Source organism: Anolis sagrei, chromosome 3 (assembly GCF_037176765.1).
Source record: "Anolis sagrei isolate rAnoSag1 chromosome 3, rAnoSag1.mat, whole genome shotgun sequence".
In the NCBI taxonomy this organism is placed as follows: domain Eukaryota; kingdom Metazoa; phylum Chordata; class Lepidosauria; order Squamata; family Dactyloidae; genus Anolis; species Anolis sagrei.
In genome coordinates, this window is record NC_090023.1 from 107224808 (window position 1) to 107240695 (window position 15888).

The 15888-nt window shown below is 41.7% G+C and overlaps 1 protein-coding gene across 2 annotated transcripts in view; it reads left to right on the forward strand.

The window, feature by feature from the left end:
* Positions 1-2843: 2843 nt before the first annotated feature.
* The window catches only part of LOC132771543 (E3 SUMO-protein ligase RanBP2), a 45964-nt gene continuing 32919 nt past the window's right edge, over positions 2844-15888 (forward strand). For both annotated transcript variants that reach the window (XM_067466841.1, XM_060769688.2), the window contains exons 1-8: positions 2844-3095; positions 6469-6536; positions 8126-8237; positions 11502-11654; positions 12117-12347; positions 12974-13119; positions 13916-14108; positions 15372-15462. In XM_067466841.1, coding sequence (XP_067322942.1) covers positions 3021-3095; positions 6469-6536; positions 8126-8237; positions 11502-11654; positions 12117-12347; positions 12974-13119; positions 13916-14108; positions 15372-15462 — 1069 coding nt within the window. In that variant the 5' untranslated portion in view covers positions 2844-3020. The remainder of the gene's footprint in view (positions 3096-6468; positions 6537-8125; positions 8238-11501; positions 11655-12116; positions 12348-12973; positions 13120-13915; positions 14109-15371; positions 15463-15888) is intronic.

Sequence of the window (15888 nt, forward strand, 5' to 3'; positions counted from 1 at the left end):
TGTCCTTTAGGCAATGTTCTTGCAGACGGCCAATTCTCTCACACCAGAAGCGACTTGCAGTTTCTCAAGTCACTCCTGACACGATAAAAAAAATCCCTGTCATGGGCTCTGTAATGTACCCACACAATAAAAAAAATCCCTCAATCACAGGCTCTGAAATGTACCCACAAGCTTTGTAAGCTCCTCAACGCCCAATCTCAATAATAACAGAACATACCTTGGGTCAAGAATCTACCGAAAATAAAGTTGTGATGGTATAAAACCGAAGACCGCTTTGTGGTGATCAGAGGTGAGACCAAGTTCTTACTTTATTTGGAAATTCATCATTCTTGGGTTAATGATAACACTAGCCAACACACATTTTGATGCCTCAAATGTTAGGCCTGTTTCAGGACATATTTGGCCTGCTGATTCAAAAACTGGCATCAGTTTCCCCCTCTCAGCTCAAGTTTTTGAGATACAGAACACATGCTATATATCAGCCTTCATCTGCTCGCCTATGAGAAATCATGGTAACCATATCTAAGAAACTAGAGCTGATGTGTTCTATCCAATGCCATTTTCTGAATCAATGCCCCAAATAATCCCAGAAACAGGCCAAAAAACGAAGTTACAATACTTTTTTTTTGTTGGTCTGTCTTACGGGTGCATCTACATTGTAGAATTAATGCAGTTTGACACCGGTTTAGCTGCCATGGCATGCAATCATGGGAATTGTATTTGGTGAGGCGCCAGGACTCTGTGCAACAGTTCCCCCGATTCTGTAGCATAGTTAAGGTTCTGTCATGCTTCATTAATTATACACCCTATGTGTATGTGTTTTCATACACTCAAAGAATTTAAATAATTTGTATAAAGCGACCCTCAAGCTATGTGAATCAGATATGAAACATTAACAAATTTCGCATTTAGACTTGGGTCTCATTTTCAAAATATGCCATTATATGCAAATACTGGTTCAGGCATGTGGGGGGGGGGGTTGAGGGGCTTCAGGGCAGGCCCGTAGCCAGGATTTCGTTTCGGGGGGGGGGGGGGGGGGCTGAATTTTTTTCAGGGGGGCTGAGTCTGAGTGAAAGAGGGTCTACCCTCTACCCTTTTGTATTATTACCCCAATACCCCCATGCATATGGGATATATTGAGTATGGTGATCAGATCATGATATGAATAAACATAACAGTTTAAATAATGCACCAGTAAGGCCTTTTCGCTGAAGCCCCCCGAGCCCCCCCCGAGCCCCCCCCCCCCAGCTACAGGCTTGCTTCAGGGTGGTCTTACTGGTACACTAGTTATGTTTATTCATAACATAACGGTGCTCCATGCAGTCATGCTGGCCACATGACCTTGGAAGTGTCTACGGACAACGCCGGCTCTTCGGCTTAGAAATGGAGATGAGCACCACACCACAGATTCGGACACAACTGGACTTCATGTCAGGGGAAAACCTTTACCTTTACCTATGTTTATTCATATCATCTGATCACCATGCTCAATATATCCCATATGCATGGAGGTATTGGGATAACGCTCCAGCAAAGGGTCACCGCCTTGTTGTGGCGCTGGAGCTTGAGCACCTCAATGATGTCATGAGCGAAACCGTGAAGGGCCACCCAAGACGGGACGGTCGTGGCAGAGAGGGCAGACCAAGCGTGATCCCTGGGGAAGGCAACGGCAAACCACCCCAGTATCCTTGCCAAAAAAACTAAATGGACCAGTACAACCAGAGATATGTTGGTATGCCATTGGAAGATGGGAAGATGACACCACTCTGATGGCCGAAAGCGAGGAGGAGCTGAGGAGCCTTCTAATCAAGGTGAAAGAAGAAAGAGCAAAAGCTGGGTTGCAGCTAAACATAAAAAAAAACAAGATTATGGCAACAAGAATGATTGACAACTGGAAAATAGAGGGAGAAAACGTGGAGGCCGTGACAGACTTTGTATTTCTAGGCGCAAAGATCACTGCAGATGCAGACTGTGGCCAGGAAATCAGAAGTCGCTTACTTCTTGGGAGGAGAGCAATGTCCAGTCTCGATAAAATAGTAAAGAGTAGAGACATCAGACTGGCAACAAAGATCCGCTTAGTCAAAGCCATGGTATTCCCTGTAGTCACCTACGGATGTGAGAGCTGGACCTTAGGGAAGGCTGAGCGAAGGAAGATCGATGCTTTTGAGCTGTGGTGTTGGAGGAAAGTTCTGAGAGTGCCTTGGACTGCGAGAAGATCCAACCAGTCCATCCTCCAGGAAATAAAGCCCGACTGCTCACTGGAGGGAAGGAGATAGAGACAAAGTTGAAGTACTTTGGCCACATCATGAGGAGACAGGAAAGCCTAGAGAAGACAATTATGCTGGGGAAAGTGGAAGGCAAAAGGAAGAGGGGCCGACCAAGGGCAAGATGGATGGATGGCATCCTTGAAGTGACTGGACTGACCTTGAAGGAGCTGGGGGTGGTGACGGCCGACAGGGAGCTCTGGCGTGGGCTAGTCCATGAGGTCACGAAGAGTCGGAGACGACTGAAAGAATGAACAACAACATTGGGATAACGATACAAAAGGTTTGCTAGGGTAGATCCTCACCCCCCCCACCCCACCCCCGAATCAAAATTCTGGCTACAGACTTGACTGGTATCCAAAAACCCGGAATCCCAAACTTCTGACCCCATTCACTTTGGGATAAGGGACCCTTAATATGTCTAACGGAACTCGGAAGGTTTCTCCCTACGCGAAGTGAGTGCATCCCTATTTATTTATCTCTATGGGCGCAAAATCGATAGGCCACACCCCTTCCTCGATACTATGAAGGAAGCGCGCCTTCTAGGCGCTTCCGCTCCACCGCTGCCCGTCATTTCCGTCGCGCCGCTGACGTAACAGACGTGTATTGAGGCCCGCGCGTACTGACGCTCGTGGTGGCGTCATTATCATCATCGTTCTTCGAGAGGGGAAGCTACGAGGCCGGCTCTGCGGGGCTCCCCACCCTCCTCCTCCTTTCTGGCGGCGCCAGGGCGCTCTGTGAGGGCCGCACGCCACCATGATGAGGCGCAACAGGGCCGAAGTCGACCGTTACGTGACCTCGCTACAGGCCTCGGCGTCTTCTCCCAGAGAGGTGAGTGGCGGAGTGCGGAGGGCTGGCTGGCTGGCTGGGTGGGGGCGTCTGTCTCAGGGAAGGGTGCCCGGCTCAGCGCTATTCCCGTCAAGGGTTCGCAGGAGGCCGCTGATTGGTGCGCACAACGTTCGCTTTTGAAGGCGTTCTCCAATGGGCTTCGGCGCGCGCCGGGCCCCTACCGCACACTCGCGCGTAAATGCGCCTCTCTCGGAAGGAGGGAAAGGAGGAGGAAGCCGGGCTGGGCCCCCGTGGTGTGGCTTCCCCTTTGCTCCTGTTTGCCAACACTTTTTGTGTAATTGGCGGGAACGCTCTTGAGTTGCATTTACACCACTATTAACAGCCATAGCTCCAATGCTATGGAATCCTGGGACCTGTAGTTTGACAAGGCCTTTAGACTTCCCTGCCAAACACTGCCAAAGTACAGGAGGATTGGAGATTTCTAGAGAGGTATGCTCTCTAGGAATTTCTAGGCCCTTGAGCACACTGCTTCTTAAACTCAGGATCCCAACCCTAAAGGAGTCGCTGTACCTCAGTGTTGGAATCATAGAAAATGTGTGTCTGAATGCCACCATTTACACAAATCTGTTAACAGTGTGTACTGTTTACAGTGGGCTCTGCAAAAAACGCTTCATCTGTATTCCACCAAAAGAAAAATAGCCTGTTTCACAAATTTTGCAAATGCTGATTTGCTATCAATAAATCTTTGTTTCTTATACCCATTTTATATACCTGGGGTAATATAAAAGTTTCTCAAGTGAAAAAGGTTTAAGAAGCCATTCTCTGTTACATCTCTGCAGTCAAACTCTGGCAGAAGTTACCATAGAGTCACACTGGAGATCTCAGAGTTTCTGGTAAAGGCAATAATAAAATCTGCAAATAGTCAGATCCATAAAGTGAACCCCACTAATGTGTAGGGTGGATTGTACATTCTCCAAACTCAACCCTAGCTATTTTGTTGACCTTTCACTTCCTATGTCAGCTTTTAAAGTATTCTATTAAAACAACATCAAATCTACAACAGCCTCAAGGCAATGCAACATAGGTTGCTGTTCGCTTCTCAATATTGTGAACGTTGCTCACGTGCAAATATCTGTGCGCTTGTTAGATTGGCCTCCAGTTGTCTGCTCTTAAATCATATGTTTCTTTTCCTCAAACACATTTAATTAGAACCCATGTATGATAATTAAAAGCTTATAGAAATTATGATGTTTGAAAATTTCTGTTTTGCAAGTTCTCACTGTAAATAATTTAATGGCTTTTCCATACTGAATTCTTGTCTACTTTGCAAGGGACCGAAGAGGCAAATTAGTTGCTTTATTTAAATTTAACTTTTGATTCTAGTTGTTAGTAGCAAGTATTCTGTTCATTGTTGTTTAAGGGTTTTGTTGAATGGATTGTTGAATGGATTAATCACCATTGTTCAAAGTATTGGTTCTAACACTCCTTGTTGTTTTTTAACCCTTTAAAATTGATAAACTGGCCCACATCCTTTCTAAATCACCAGTGGACCACTCCAAAAAACGTAACAAGTAAATATTACTCCTAATAACAAAAAATGATGTTTGATGTGTTAATTTTAAAAAATGATATTATTTGACCATGTTGCCCCAGAGCAACAAGTTACAGGTAGTAAGATGATTTCTTCCAATATGGAAAGCCTTCCATTGTTTTCACTTGTCTGAAAATCCAGTTTAATGATTGCCAACCTTGAACACACGAAACATTACTTAGTATCTATTTACAGTGTCCCTTATCCATGGCGCTTGCACCGGCAGTTTTATTTACCCATGTCTGGCAAAATATGTCCTCTCCAGGTATTTTCTAGATCCCTTAGCATGAGTTTATGGTATTCTTGAGCCAAATACCCATCATTTCAATAAGATTCGCTATTACTGTGGCTCCATGTGTCCAAGTGAAGTCCAGGAATGTGGATACACATCTCGTACTGTGTTGAATTTTAAACTAATGCAAAAAAAAAAACCTATGTTGGGCCAACAGAATATCTGATTGCACAGATCCCTGCTCTTAAAGTAGAAGGTAGCACATCAAAAAAAGAGATAGACAGGTTCCTCTTATATTTTTTGCATGCACTACTCCACTCTATTATCAGAACAGAGTTTTGCAAATTCACATTCTTCTCTGTGACACAAAAATCTTTAATTTTTTTCCTGTCTAGAAAATGAGAAACAATATTATATTCTCAACTTGGGTTCTGATAAATCACCATTCAGCATGCAGAATTCATCAATTCTGCAAAATCTAATGTTTGTCTCCATTGGCAATAACTTAAAGTGTCCTACCTAGGTAGTGGTCCGTTTATGTGGTTCTCAAGATGCCATTAAAAAGGGAGATGCTAACTGGATCTTCAGATTTAGCAGGAGATAAGACAGGTCTATAGTAAGTAGGATATCCCAGTTCAAGTCTCTCTGGCCATATAATATGAAATAAACATTTATGGCCAACGGTTGCTCAGGATGACTTGCAGTAAATCATAAAAATGTTGCATGTGTTAAGAATTGAATGTGACACGTAATTTTGCAACCACAAAAGAACTATTTGTAACTTTTAAAACTATTTAAACCAATACCAATCGGTATCGACTTAAATAGTATCTCTCAGAAATACAGTGTACTGCATTTCTGAGAGATCTATGTTCGCTTTTCTCTGTTATAAAAGGGCTAGAATGAGACATCTGTGACCTTTTTCATAATCGTTAAAAAAAACACCCCAGTAGCTTTTCCTTAACTTCCAATTTAGGTTGAAATGATGGGCTAGTATAGCTTCAGTTACACAACATTTGACACAACATTCTTTACCTTGGAACACCTAGCGATCTACATTTTTGTTGTTGAGGGAGGAACTTTTTGATACATCTGAAAAGTGGTTTTCTGGAGTGACTAGTTTGTATCTCAAAGTTTACAGAAATATTTAGTGCTTTTAAATAGCCACCCTATCACCCTTGAAACACTTGTTCTCGACATCCCTGTCATCATTTACTTTAATGGGTTGTAACAAGAACAAATATATGTGGCAGGACTTCAGAATGTTTCAGGTGCTTGTGAACGTAAGGTATTTTATATTGCCAACATGGAATGAATAATCATTTCAGAAATGAATATCTGGGTCTGGAAAAACGTTGACATGCTCTTTTTTTGTTCTGTGTGAATTGACATATTTTCAGAGATGGGTCATTAAGCAGTTGCTAAGAAAATCTTGGCCACGTGTTAGTAAAAACAAGGAACAATGACTTTCAAACTGTTGACAATGTGGACTAGTTTGAACCATTGCATTTAAAAATCCATCCCATTACAAGATTCAAGCTATAAATAACTGATGTTAGGCATTTTTTTAAAAACCTACATTTTTCTCTTAGAAATCCATGAAAGGATTCTTTTTTGCCAAGCTCTACTACGAAGCAAAGGAATATGAACTTGCTAAAAGGTAAAAGATCTCTGAAGTAACTTGCTCTTGTGTGCTGTGTTTCAGAATGGTTTTTTTCTAGGTTTTGAGCATCTTCTGTTTAGAGATCTTTGATTTCCAGTTTAGTGTGTGACAAGTACTCATGTATAAGTCTTGAAATCTTAGTACAGAAATCAATCAGAATATCTAGATTGTCTTATCCTTGAGTCACTGTAAGTACTGTCTCTTAACTCTTATAAAAAAGGAACGATCCCCTTTTCTGAGAGTGTGGCAAAAAAGTAAGAACTTAGTACATATCAGGAGAACTTTTAAAAAGTATTTGCCTCCTTAACTCTCTCCTTTGTAGCAGCGACTGCTTCTGGCCTTTTGAATGTTTGCGTGAGAAAATGTTTCCTTCTCCACAGAATGACCCTCGACTTATTGACAGGTCACGTCACAATCTGTAATTTTGCCCCAAAACCTTCCCTCAACTTATATGTGAAGTTGACTTATACATGAGTGTATATAGTATATGTGTAATATGCTTATAGTAACTCTTGCATTTCTCATGTATGTTTCTATAGTGTACAGAACAAATGCTGGATATTCCTTAACAATGTGCAGTGAAACTTTAAAACAGTATACATTAGGCTTGGTTGATCAAGAAAAAAATGGTTCTAAACTCGTTTCGTATGCTGGAGGTTCGATTTTTAAAGTATTTCCGAAATTTTCTTTAAAAAAAGATCGAAATTACCAGGAAATACAAATTGTTTCCTTTGTTTCATTAATGGAAGGTGCCCTTCCCTCCCTCCAGAACCATTTAAATCTCGCAGTTTCCCTTCCTTCCCTTGCGGCAGAAGGGAGAGGTGGGCGTGGCCAAGCACAGCCCTCCTCGGAGACCTCGCCCCCAGCGACCTCCAAGTGAGGAGCGCTGTGCTTGTCCACGCCCACCTCTCCCTTGGACAGCTTGCCAGGGAAGAGAAAGAAAGGTGAGAGATTTCAAAAGTGTTGGTTTTTAAATCTCTCACATTTCTTTCTCCTCTCTGGCAAGCTGTCCAAGGGAGATGTGGGCGTGGCCAAGGACAGCACTCCTTGGAGGCCTCGCCCCCAGCGACCTCTGAGCGAGGAGCGCTGCGCTTGGCCATTCCCACCTCCTTCCTATTTGCATCGGCGGCTTTGCAAGGTGGGTGTGGCTGCTCCCAGCTGTTCCGCATCGCCGCTTGTCGCCAGGGAGGTAGTCATGCGCACCTCGCAAAGCTGCCGATGCAAAGAGGAAGGAGGTGAGCGTGGGTAAAAACAGCTGTTCCTAAAGGCCACGCCCCCAGCATTTACGATTCACTGGTGGAAGTCGTAAGGAAGATGGGGGCGCGGCTTCGATATGGCAAAAACACTTCCGGGTTGCCAAAACGCGTCGATATCGCTTCTAAAGGTAATTATTTAACAAATTGGAGGCCAAGCACAATTATTTAACAAATTAATAACGAATTAAGAAATTAACGAACTGGATCAACCAAGCCTAGTATACATGAAAGTTGGTGCTCCTGATTCTCTTTTAATTATAACTACATAATGATTATTATCATCAGTCATTAACTGCCTGCATGTTAACTTGCTATGCTGTTTCTGCAAAGGTACATATCTACATACCTTGGTGTCCAAGAAAGAGATCCCAAGGCACACAAATTCTTGGGACAACTCTATGAAGCGGAAGATAACATAGAGAAAGCTGTAGGTTGTTACAAGGTGAGAAATTACTGACATTGTTTGTGTTACATGGATGCTAGATGTGTGGTTAAGATTCTTACTGAAATATACTCAGTATTTATTTTGAAATACAATTTAGAGTGTTAGAAAATAATTTCTAAAAAGGTGTAACAGCATGACTACACTAAAACTGAGTCTGAAACTACAGTGTTCCCTCGCTACTTCATGGTTCGTTTTTTGTGGACTCGCTATTTTGCTATTTGGAGTGTGGAAGGGGGTTTCTCCCCCCCCCCTCGGGAGAGAGGCAGCCAATCATAAAAAAGAGAGAGGGGAGATACAAAGCAGTATGTAAATCACGGCCTTATTTATTTATTTATTTATTTATTTACTTTGCTTATATACCGCTGTATCTCAAGCCCGAAGACGACTCACGGCGGTTCACAAACAGTAAAAACAGTAGAAACAGCAGTGGTTCCATACAACATATAACAATTGACTTAACACATTATCCATAAATTACCAATAAGCAATTACAATGCACAATTATTACAAAAAACAACCGTACCCAATCTTCTCATCATCCAAGTGTAGTCCAGGTTCGTCGTGCATTGTTCCATTCCTATGTTCCATTACCAGATTGCACTAAATTACTCAAACGCCTGCACAAACATCCAGGTCTTCACCTTTTTGCGGAATACCATTAGAGATGGTGCTAGTCTAATGTCCGTAGGAAGGGCGTTCCACAGCCGAGGAGCCACCACCGAGAAGGCCCTATCTCTCGTCCCCGCCAGCCGAGCTTGAGAAGCAGGCGGGATCAAGAGCAGGGTCTCCCCGGAAGATCTCAAACTCCTGGTGGGTTAATAGGCAGAGATGCGGTCAGATAGGTAGCTTGGGCCGGAACCGTTTAGGGCTTTAAAGGCCAACGCCAGCACTTTGAATTCAGCCCGGTAGCAGATTGGTAGCCAGTGGAGTTGGCGCAACAGGGGGGTTGTATGCTCCCTGCGCTCCGCTCCTGTTAAAATCATGGCTGCCGAGCGTTGGACTAGTTGGAGCTTCCGAGCTGTCTTCAAAGGCAACCCCACGTAGAGAGTGTTGCAGTAGTCCAAACGGGATGTAACCAGAGCGTGGACTACCGTGGCCAAGTCAGACTTCCCAAGGTATGGGCGCAGCTGGCGCACAAGCTTTAGCTGTGCAAATGCTCCCCTGGTCACCGCCGAAACCTGGGGTTCCAGGCTCAGCGATGAGTCCAGGGTCACACCCAAGCTGCGAACCTGCATCTTCAGGGGGAGTGCGGCCCCATCCAACACAGGCTGTAACCCTATGCCCTGTTCGGCCTTGCGACTGACCAGGAGTACCTCTGTCTTGTCTGGATTCAATTTCAATTTGTTCGCCCTCATCCAGACCGTCACAGCGGCCAGGCACCGGTTCAGGACCTGGACAGCCTCCTTAGTAGCAGGTGGAAAGGAGTGACAGAGTTGGACATCATCCGCGTACAGATGACACCGTACCCCGAAACTCCGGATGATCTCCCCCAGCGGCTTCATGTAGATGTTAAACAACATGGGAGACAATATTGAGCCCTGAGGAACCCCACAAGACAATGGTTGTGGGGTTGAACAGGTGTCCCCCAACAACACCTTCTGAGATCGACCCTCCAGGAATGACCGGAGCCACTGCAAAACAGTTCCTCCAAGACCCACCCCTGCGAGGCGTCCCAGAAGGATACCGTGGTCGACGGTATCGAAGGCCGCTGAGAGGTCAAGCAGCACCAACAGGGACACACTCCCCCTGTCGAGCTCCCGGCGCAGATCATCCACTAAGGCGACCAAGGCTGTCTCGGTACCATGTCCCAGCCTAAAGCCAGACTGTGCCGGGTCTAGATAATCCGTGTCTACCAAGAATACCTGGAGTTGTGAGGCCACCACACGTTCCAAGACTTTGCCCAAGAAGGGGAGATTGGAAACTGGCCGATAGTTGTCGAATTTAGTGGGGTCCAGTGATGGTTTCTTCAACAGCGGTTTTATTATAGCTTGTTTTAAGCTCGCTGGAATCTTGCCTTCCCGAAGGGAAGCATTAACCACCACCTTAACCCACTCAGCCAATATAGCTTATAGCCCCTTATAGCTAGCAACAAAAAAGTGTGCTGTTCCTTTAAAACTCCCCTCGCTTCTGCCTCACCCTCACAGTGCATTATATATATAGAGAGAGAGGGAGGGAGTCTCTGCTTTGTGGACTTACATTTTTTGTGGGTGGACCTGGAACGTAACGCCTGTGATAAGTGAGAGAACACTGTATTTACCGTATTCTAGCTCAAGAAATAGTTGCTTGTTCAGCTAACTGGATCATTATATGGCTAGTTTTCCTTCCCTTTTCTGTAAAGTACAGAAACAAAAGAGAAACAACTCATTTGTTGTATTCGCTAGCAGGAAATAAGAAAGAGCTAACTTCCCATGAAGCTTTTAATCCTTCTATTATGGGCCTCTGTACTGTTAGCCTTAAGATATGTAAGCTAATAGTGTTAGACTCGCTCAGTGGCAATCAGTTGTCTACATTATTGAGCTTAATTTCATCTAGGATCAGTGCCTGAATTTCAAGCACCCTGGTTAACTACACAAACCAGCACCTTTTCTTTTCTTGCACTTCTTCCAAGCCCTTGCAGTTTTGCAGGCACATTTTTCCCCTTGACTTAGCAGCAATTCCAGCTTGGTGTCTGGTCATGACTAGCACATATAACTCTGTTTTTTATTTATCAAATCCAAATGGGATCATATTGTTCCACTTTGCTGAACTGCACCAAAGCACAAAATCAGGGGGCAATGCTGCTAAGGTTCCTGAAGTTGGTGGTGTGGGGCGAGGAAGGAAAAGAGAAAGGTCACAGTGCTATGAAATTTCCTTAGGTTAAAAAAAGTGATGGAAGAGTGGCAAGAGGCTCTCTAAGGTTCCTTCTACACATTTGTATAAAATCCACATTCTCTGCTTTGAACTGGGTTATATGGCAGCGTAGACTGAGATAATCCAGTTCAAATCAGATAATACGGATTTTCTGCTTTGATAACCTAGATTGTCTGGCAGTGTAGAAGGGGCCTGAGACACTGCTGGTAAGATAACAAGGGGCGGGAAAATAGGTTCAGTAAGTCTTACAGAACCAGATAGCACTTCTACTAGTTACATTAGAATATTCTTAGTTATTTAAGCATTCTTAATTTAGACAGATGTGTTACAGTTCTCTGTGTTGCAGAACTCTGTCATGCACACACCCAGAATTAAACTGTATCTGTTTCCACTCTTTAATTGGGTCTTTAGCGTTCAGTGGAGTTGAACCCAACACAAAAAGATCTTATACTGAAAATTGCAGAACTACTATGCGATAATGACATTACTGATGGAAGAGCAAAATATTGGGTTGAGAGAGCAGCTAAGCAGTTTCCTGGAAGCCCTTTAGTTTTCCGGCTCAAGGTAAATTTCCCTTTACATTTTTGAAGCTTGACAATATACACAAACTTGGAACACTTTAAAATAATTTGTTATTTGTTGATTTTTCAAGTAATTTATTAATGTTGCTCATTAAGAGAACAGCACATTGCTTTCCTATTTAGTTTTGTTAGGATTTGATGGGTAAATAACAGCTATTGGGTTGAAATTTTAGATAGAATTAGCAGCATCAAAAGTTAAGCATGGCAGTAGTACCATACAGGCAATTTATCAAATACCTATTAAAATGTAATTTTTTTAAACTTGTAGTGAAAATAAAAAAGCAGGGGGACTAATTATATGTTTTAATCATTTTATGTTCTTAAGAATGTTTATATTTTTAGCATGAACATATACTTAAAAGTGATAAAGTATGTTATGTTCAAATCACACACACGTATATATGAATACCCATTGCTCTCAACTTGTCTTATATCTTCACCATAGGAACGTCTGTTGGATTCCAAAAGTGAAGATGGGTGGAATCAATTGTTTGATTTGATCCAGTCAGAACTTTATGCCAGACCAGATGACGTATATGTTAATATCAGATTAGTGAAGCTGTACATGTCCAACAAAAGACTTAAAGATGCTGTGGCACATTGCCGAGAGGCAGAGAAGAAAATTTCCTTGCAATCAAGTTTGGAATGGTGTTCATGTGTTGTACAGACACTTAAGGTTTATGTGGTTATATTCTGAAATATTACATCTGTAATGTATTACAGTATACATCCGTTAAATGACTAAATCTTGCTTAAGTGTCTTTATTGTAACTGATACCATGTTACACGTTAGATAACTTTTGCCCATGGTTTAAGCAAGGAGTTAAGGAAATGATTAAGGCTTCATGGATCTACAATATTCTCTTATTAGGTTGAATCCCTAGGTCTCCATATAGAAGGTATAATTGAAAACTCTTTTCATACCTTGTGAAAACAGTTTTACAGGGGGAGGGGGGGGTAGGGGCTGGAAAATGTCAAAAGAATAGCAGCCAAAATGATCAAAGATCTGGAAAACAGACCTTATGAATAGTAACTTAGAGAACTGGATATGTTTAACTTGTAGAAAAGAAGACTGAGAACAGAAACAATCACAAAAGACAGTATTAAAGATCTCTAGTCTTTAAATTCCCATAATACTGTGAAGAACAATATTTTCACATGATTTAGTTACCAACTGCTGAATTTAAATAAAGAATAAATCAAGGAAATAGGTTCTCACCTTGCATGCTAGATATACTGGTGATTTAATGGTTGAATCTTATAATTGTTTGACCAAACAATAACTTGAATTATTTCATTTAGGAATATCTGGCGTCTGTGGAGGAGTTGGAATCTGATAAAAGTAATTGGAGAAAGATACATCGTGATCTTTTGTTGGCCTACTCCAACCTGGTTGTCATGACACTTTCAAGCAGAGGTGTAGAAGAAAGCAGAGAATCGCTTGAAAGGTATCTTCATTTTGCATGAATCATATGAAATTCACTAGTCCTTGGGTGGCCAGCCCCAAAGTTGAGCACCACCGGTTGGAACTACATTGGCCTCACATGGGACCTTACAATGTTATTTCTGTGATACCTCCCACATTTTATGTTGTTGTTTTTTTAAAGCAAATTATATAAATGAAAAACGCACCTACACCTTGTATAACTTGAGGACAATTTTGCCATGTTTCTAAGCCTCTAAAGGATTAACCATGGAAGGGTACATAAATGTGAGAGGTTGGAAACATTCTTACTTTTTTTTTAAAAAAAAAAAAAAAGCTTTTTTGCAAAATATTGGGGGGGGGGGTGTTATGTGGGATTATACAATAATTTCAGGGCCACATTAACCCTATCCTTGATCTACAGCCCCTTCTACACTGCCATATAATCCAGATTATCAAAGCAGAATTTTCACATTATTTGCTTTGAACTGGATTATATACACTCCATATAATCCAGTTCAAAGCAGATAAACTGGATTTTATATGGCAGTGTAGAAGTGGCCTACATATATCTATAGCAGTGGAATGCCTGTGTTTTGGTTCTATGGCTCAGCTGGAATTTTGGCAATTGTATTTTATCTTTGCATATTTGTGTTCTCATATCTGAAAAAAAGCAAAGGAAGCAGCAAGAAATAAAACAGTAAAGGGACAAACAGGATCTTTTTACAATACTTCTATTGATATAGCAGTTTGGTGCTTTTCTGGCAGTAAGTGTTGGGCCCCAAAACTTCTTATTGCTCATGAGAATCCATCCCTTCTAGCTTTGATCATGCTCTTCATTCGGTGAAGCCACACACAGCTGGAGGTGATGAACTTTCTGTAACTTTCTTGGAGATGAGAGGCCACTTCTACATGCATGCAGGGACTTTGCTTTTGAAAATGGCCCAGCAAAGCGAGATGCAATGGAGAGCTGTTTCTGAATTGGCTGCTTTGTGTTACCTTCTAGCTTTTCAGGTAAGCTCCTTTACAGGTGGCATGCACTTCATTTATTTAATTGACTTAAGGGAAAGGGAGTTTCTCAATTTTTCAATACCTGTGATGATTATGTGAGGAAAGGAGAAAAAACATTTTGGGATCCCAAAAATGAAGGTGCAACTATTAGGCAATGAAATATGGTATATACAGGGTGCACAAGAAGCACACCGTTTGTGCTCAAGACACATCATACTTCTGGATACAGCATTTAGCATGCAAAAAAGACTGCTTTCATTGTGCTTTATTTTAAAATAGGTAATAGTTTTTTTCCCACCAAAACAAGTTCAACTGCAGAGAATCACAAAGATTAAGAAGGGAGTTAATGTGCAGCTTGTGGGCTGCTTATTGTCTACACTTGTGCAAACAAATATTCCCATATATATTCATTTTTATGGTGTAAGCTACTCTTTCCTACATCCTAATAGTTAACTCTTGTTCTAAAAACATCTTCCGGAAAAGTCAGTCATTGTCTACAAATGTTTTGTAGTCTGACCATAACATTTGTGCACCATGGACAGCCAGGAGATTTTTTGTTCATACAGTATTAGTCTCCCTCGTTTGTTTTCATCATTAATTCTACTGAAGGAATGGTGTGGTGCATTGTGGCTAGTGCTTCTATGCATCCACTTGGATATTGTTCTGACATATTACCAAACTTCTAATTGCATCTTGTGGTACTGTTTCAGTAAGATGAGTTACAAATGTGGTCTTTGGGTGCTTCTGTCAAAGTTTTGTCAGATCATCTTTGCCTAAACACGATCTCAATCACATTGAGTTAATTCTTCTAAAAATGCCACTCAGATCAGATTGAATAGATGCTTAGTATTGTTTTTATTTGAGAAAAGGTACAAATTTTGACTTGATTGTCCAACACTTCTGGTTGTTGTAACTGCATGATGGTAGTGTGCCCTCAAGTTGTAGTGACTTTGTGATGATCCTAAGGAGAACCTGTCACAGGATTTTCTGGGCAGGAGTAGTTCAGATAGACTTTGCCTTTGCTTTCCTCTGAGTGTAACGTGCACAAATTCGCCCAGTGGGTTTCTATGGTTCAGCAGGGATTTGAACCCTGGCTTCCAAAATTGTACTCTGGTGCTCAAACCACTGTACCATACAATCTCTCATTTGTCATATTATAGAATACTTCTGTACTTCTTAGATAGGTTAACGTTATTGTCAACTTTAATATTGCTGTTTTATGTTTATTGGGAAGATAACCTCTTAAACTTACCTATTCTCTTTCAGGTTCCGAAACCAAAATCGAAACAGATAAAAGGAGATCAAGCTGAACAAGAGAAGCTAGAAATATTAGCCTGTGACCGACTAAGCCAGTCTGGTAAAGAAAATAAACATGTTAATTCTTTTTAAAAATTAAAAGTAGTTGCATTTAGTAAGTACACCAAGGTCTAACTCCACTGAATTAACATAGTCAAAAAGCGAATGCTAATTCTGTGAATTCTAGGGTTATTATGGGTTCAAAAACAGATAAAGTGGTGGGCCCCTACGACATTTTTTCCATAATCCCATCAGTTACAAAATATCGTGTTTAGCTTACTGCATCTTCAGAACTACAATTTCTTCTCCTTTGTGGCTTAAATTTTTAAAGTTAAGAGCAAAACTCTGAACTCAAGTAAGTTCTGCAATAATGTCAGTTTTACAGTATGAATTTGCAGTGGCATAATTAACAGATGAGCACTATTCACAGAATGTTGTTGTTTATTCGTTCAGTCACTTCCTTTTAATTGGTTATAACCATTTCTGT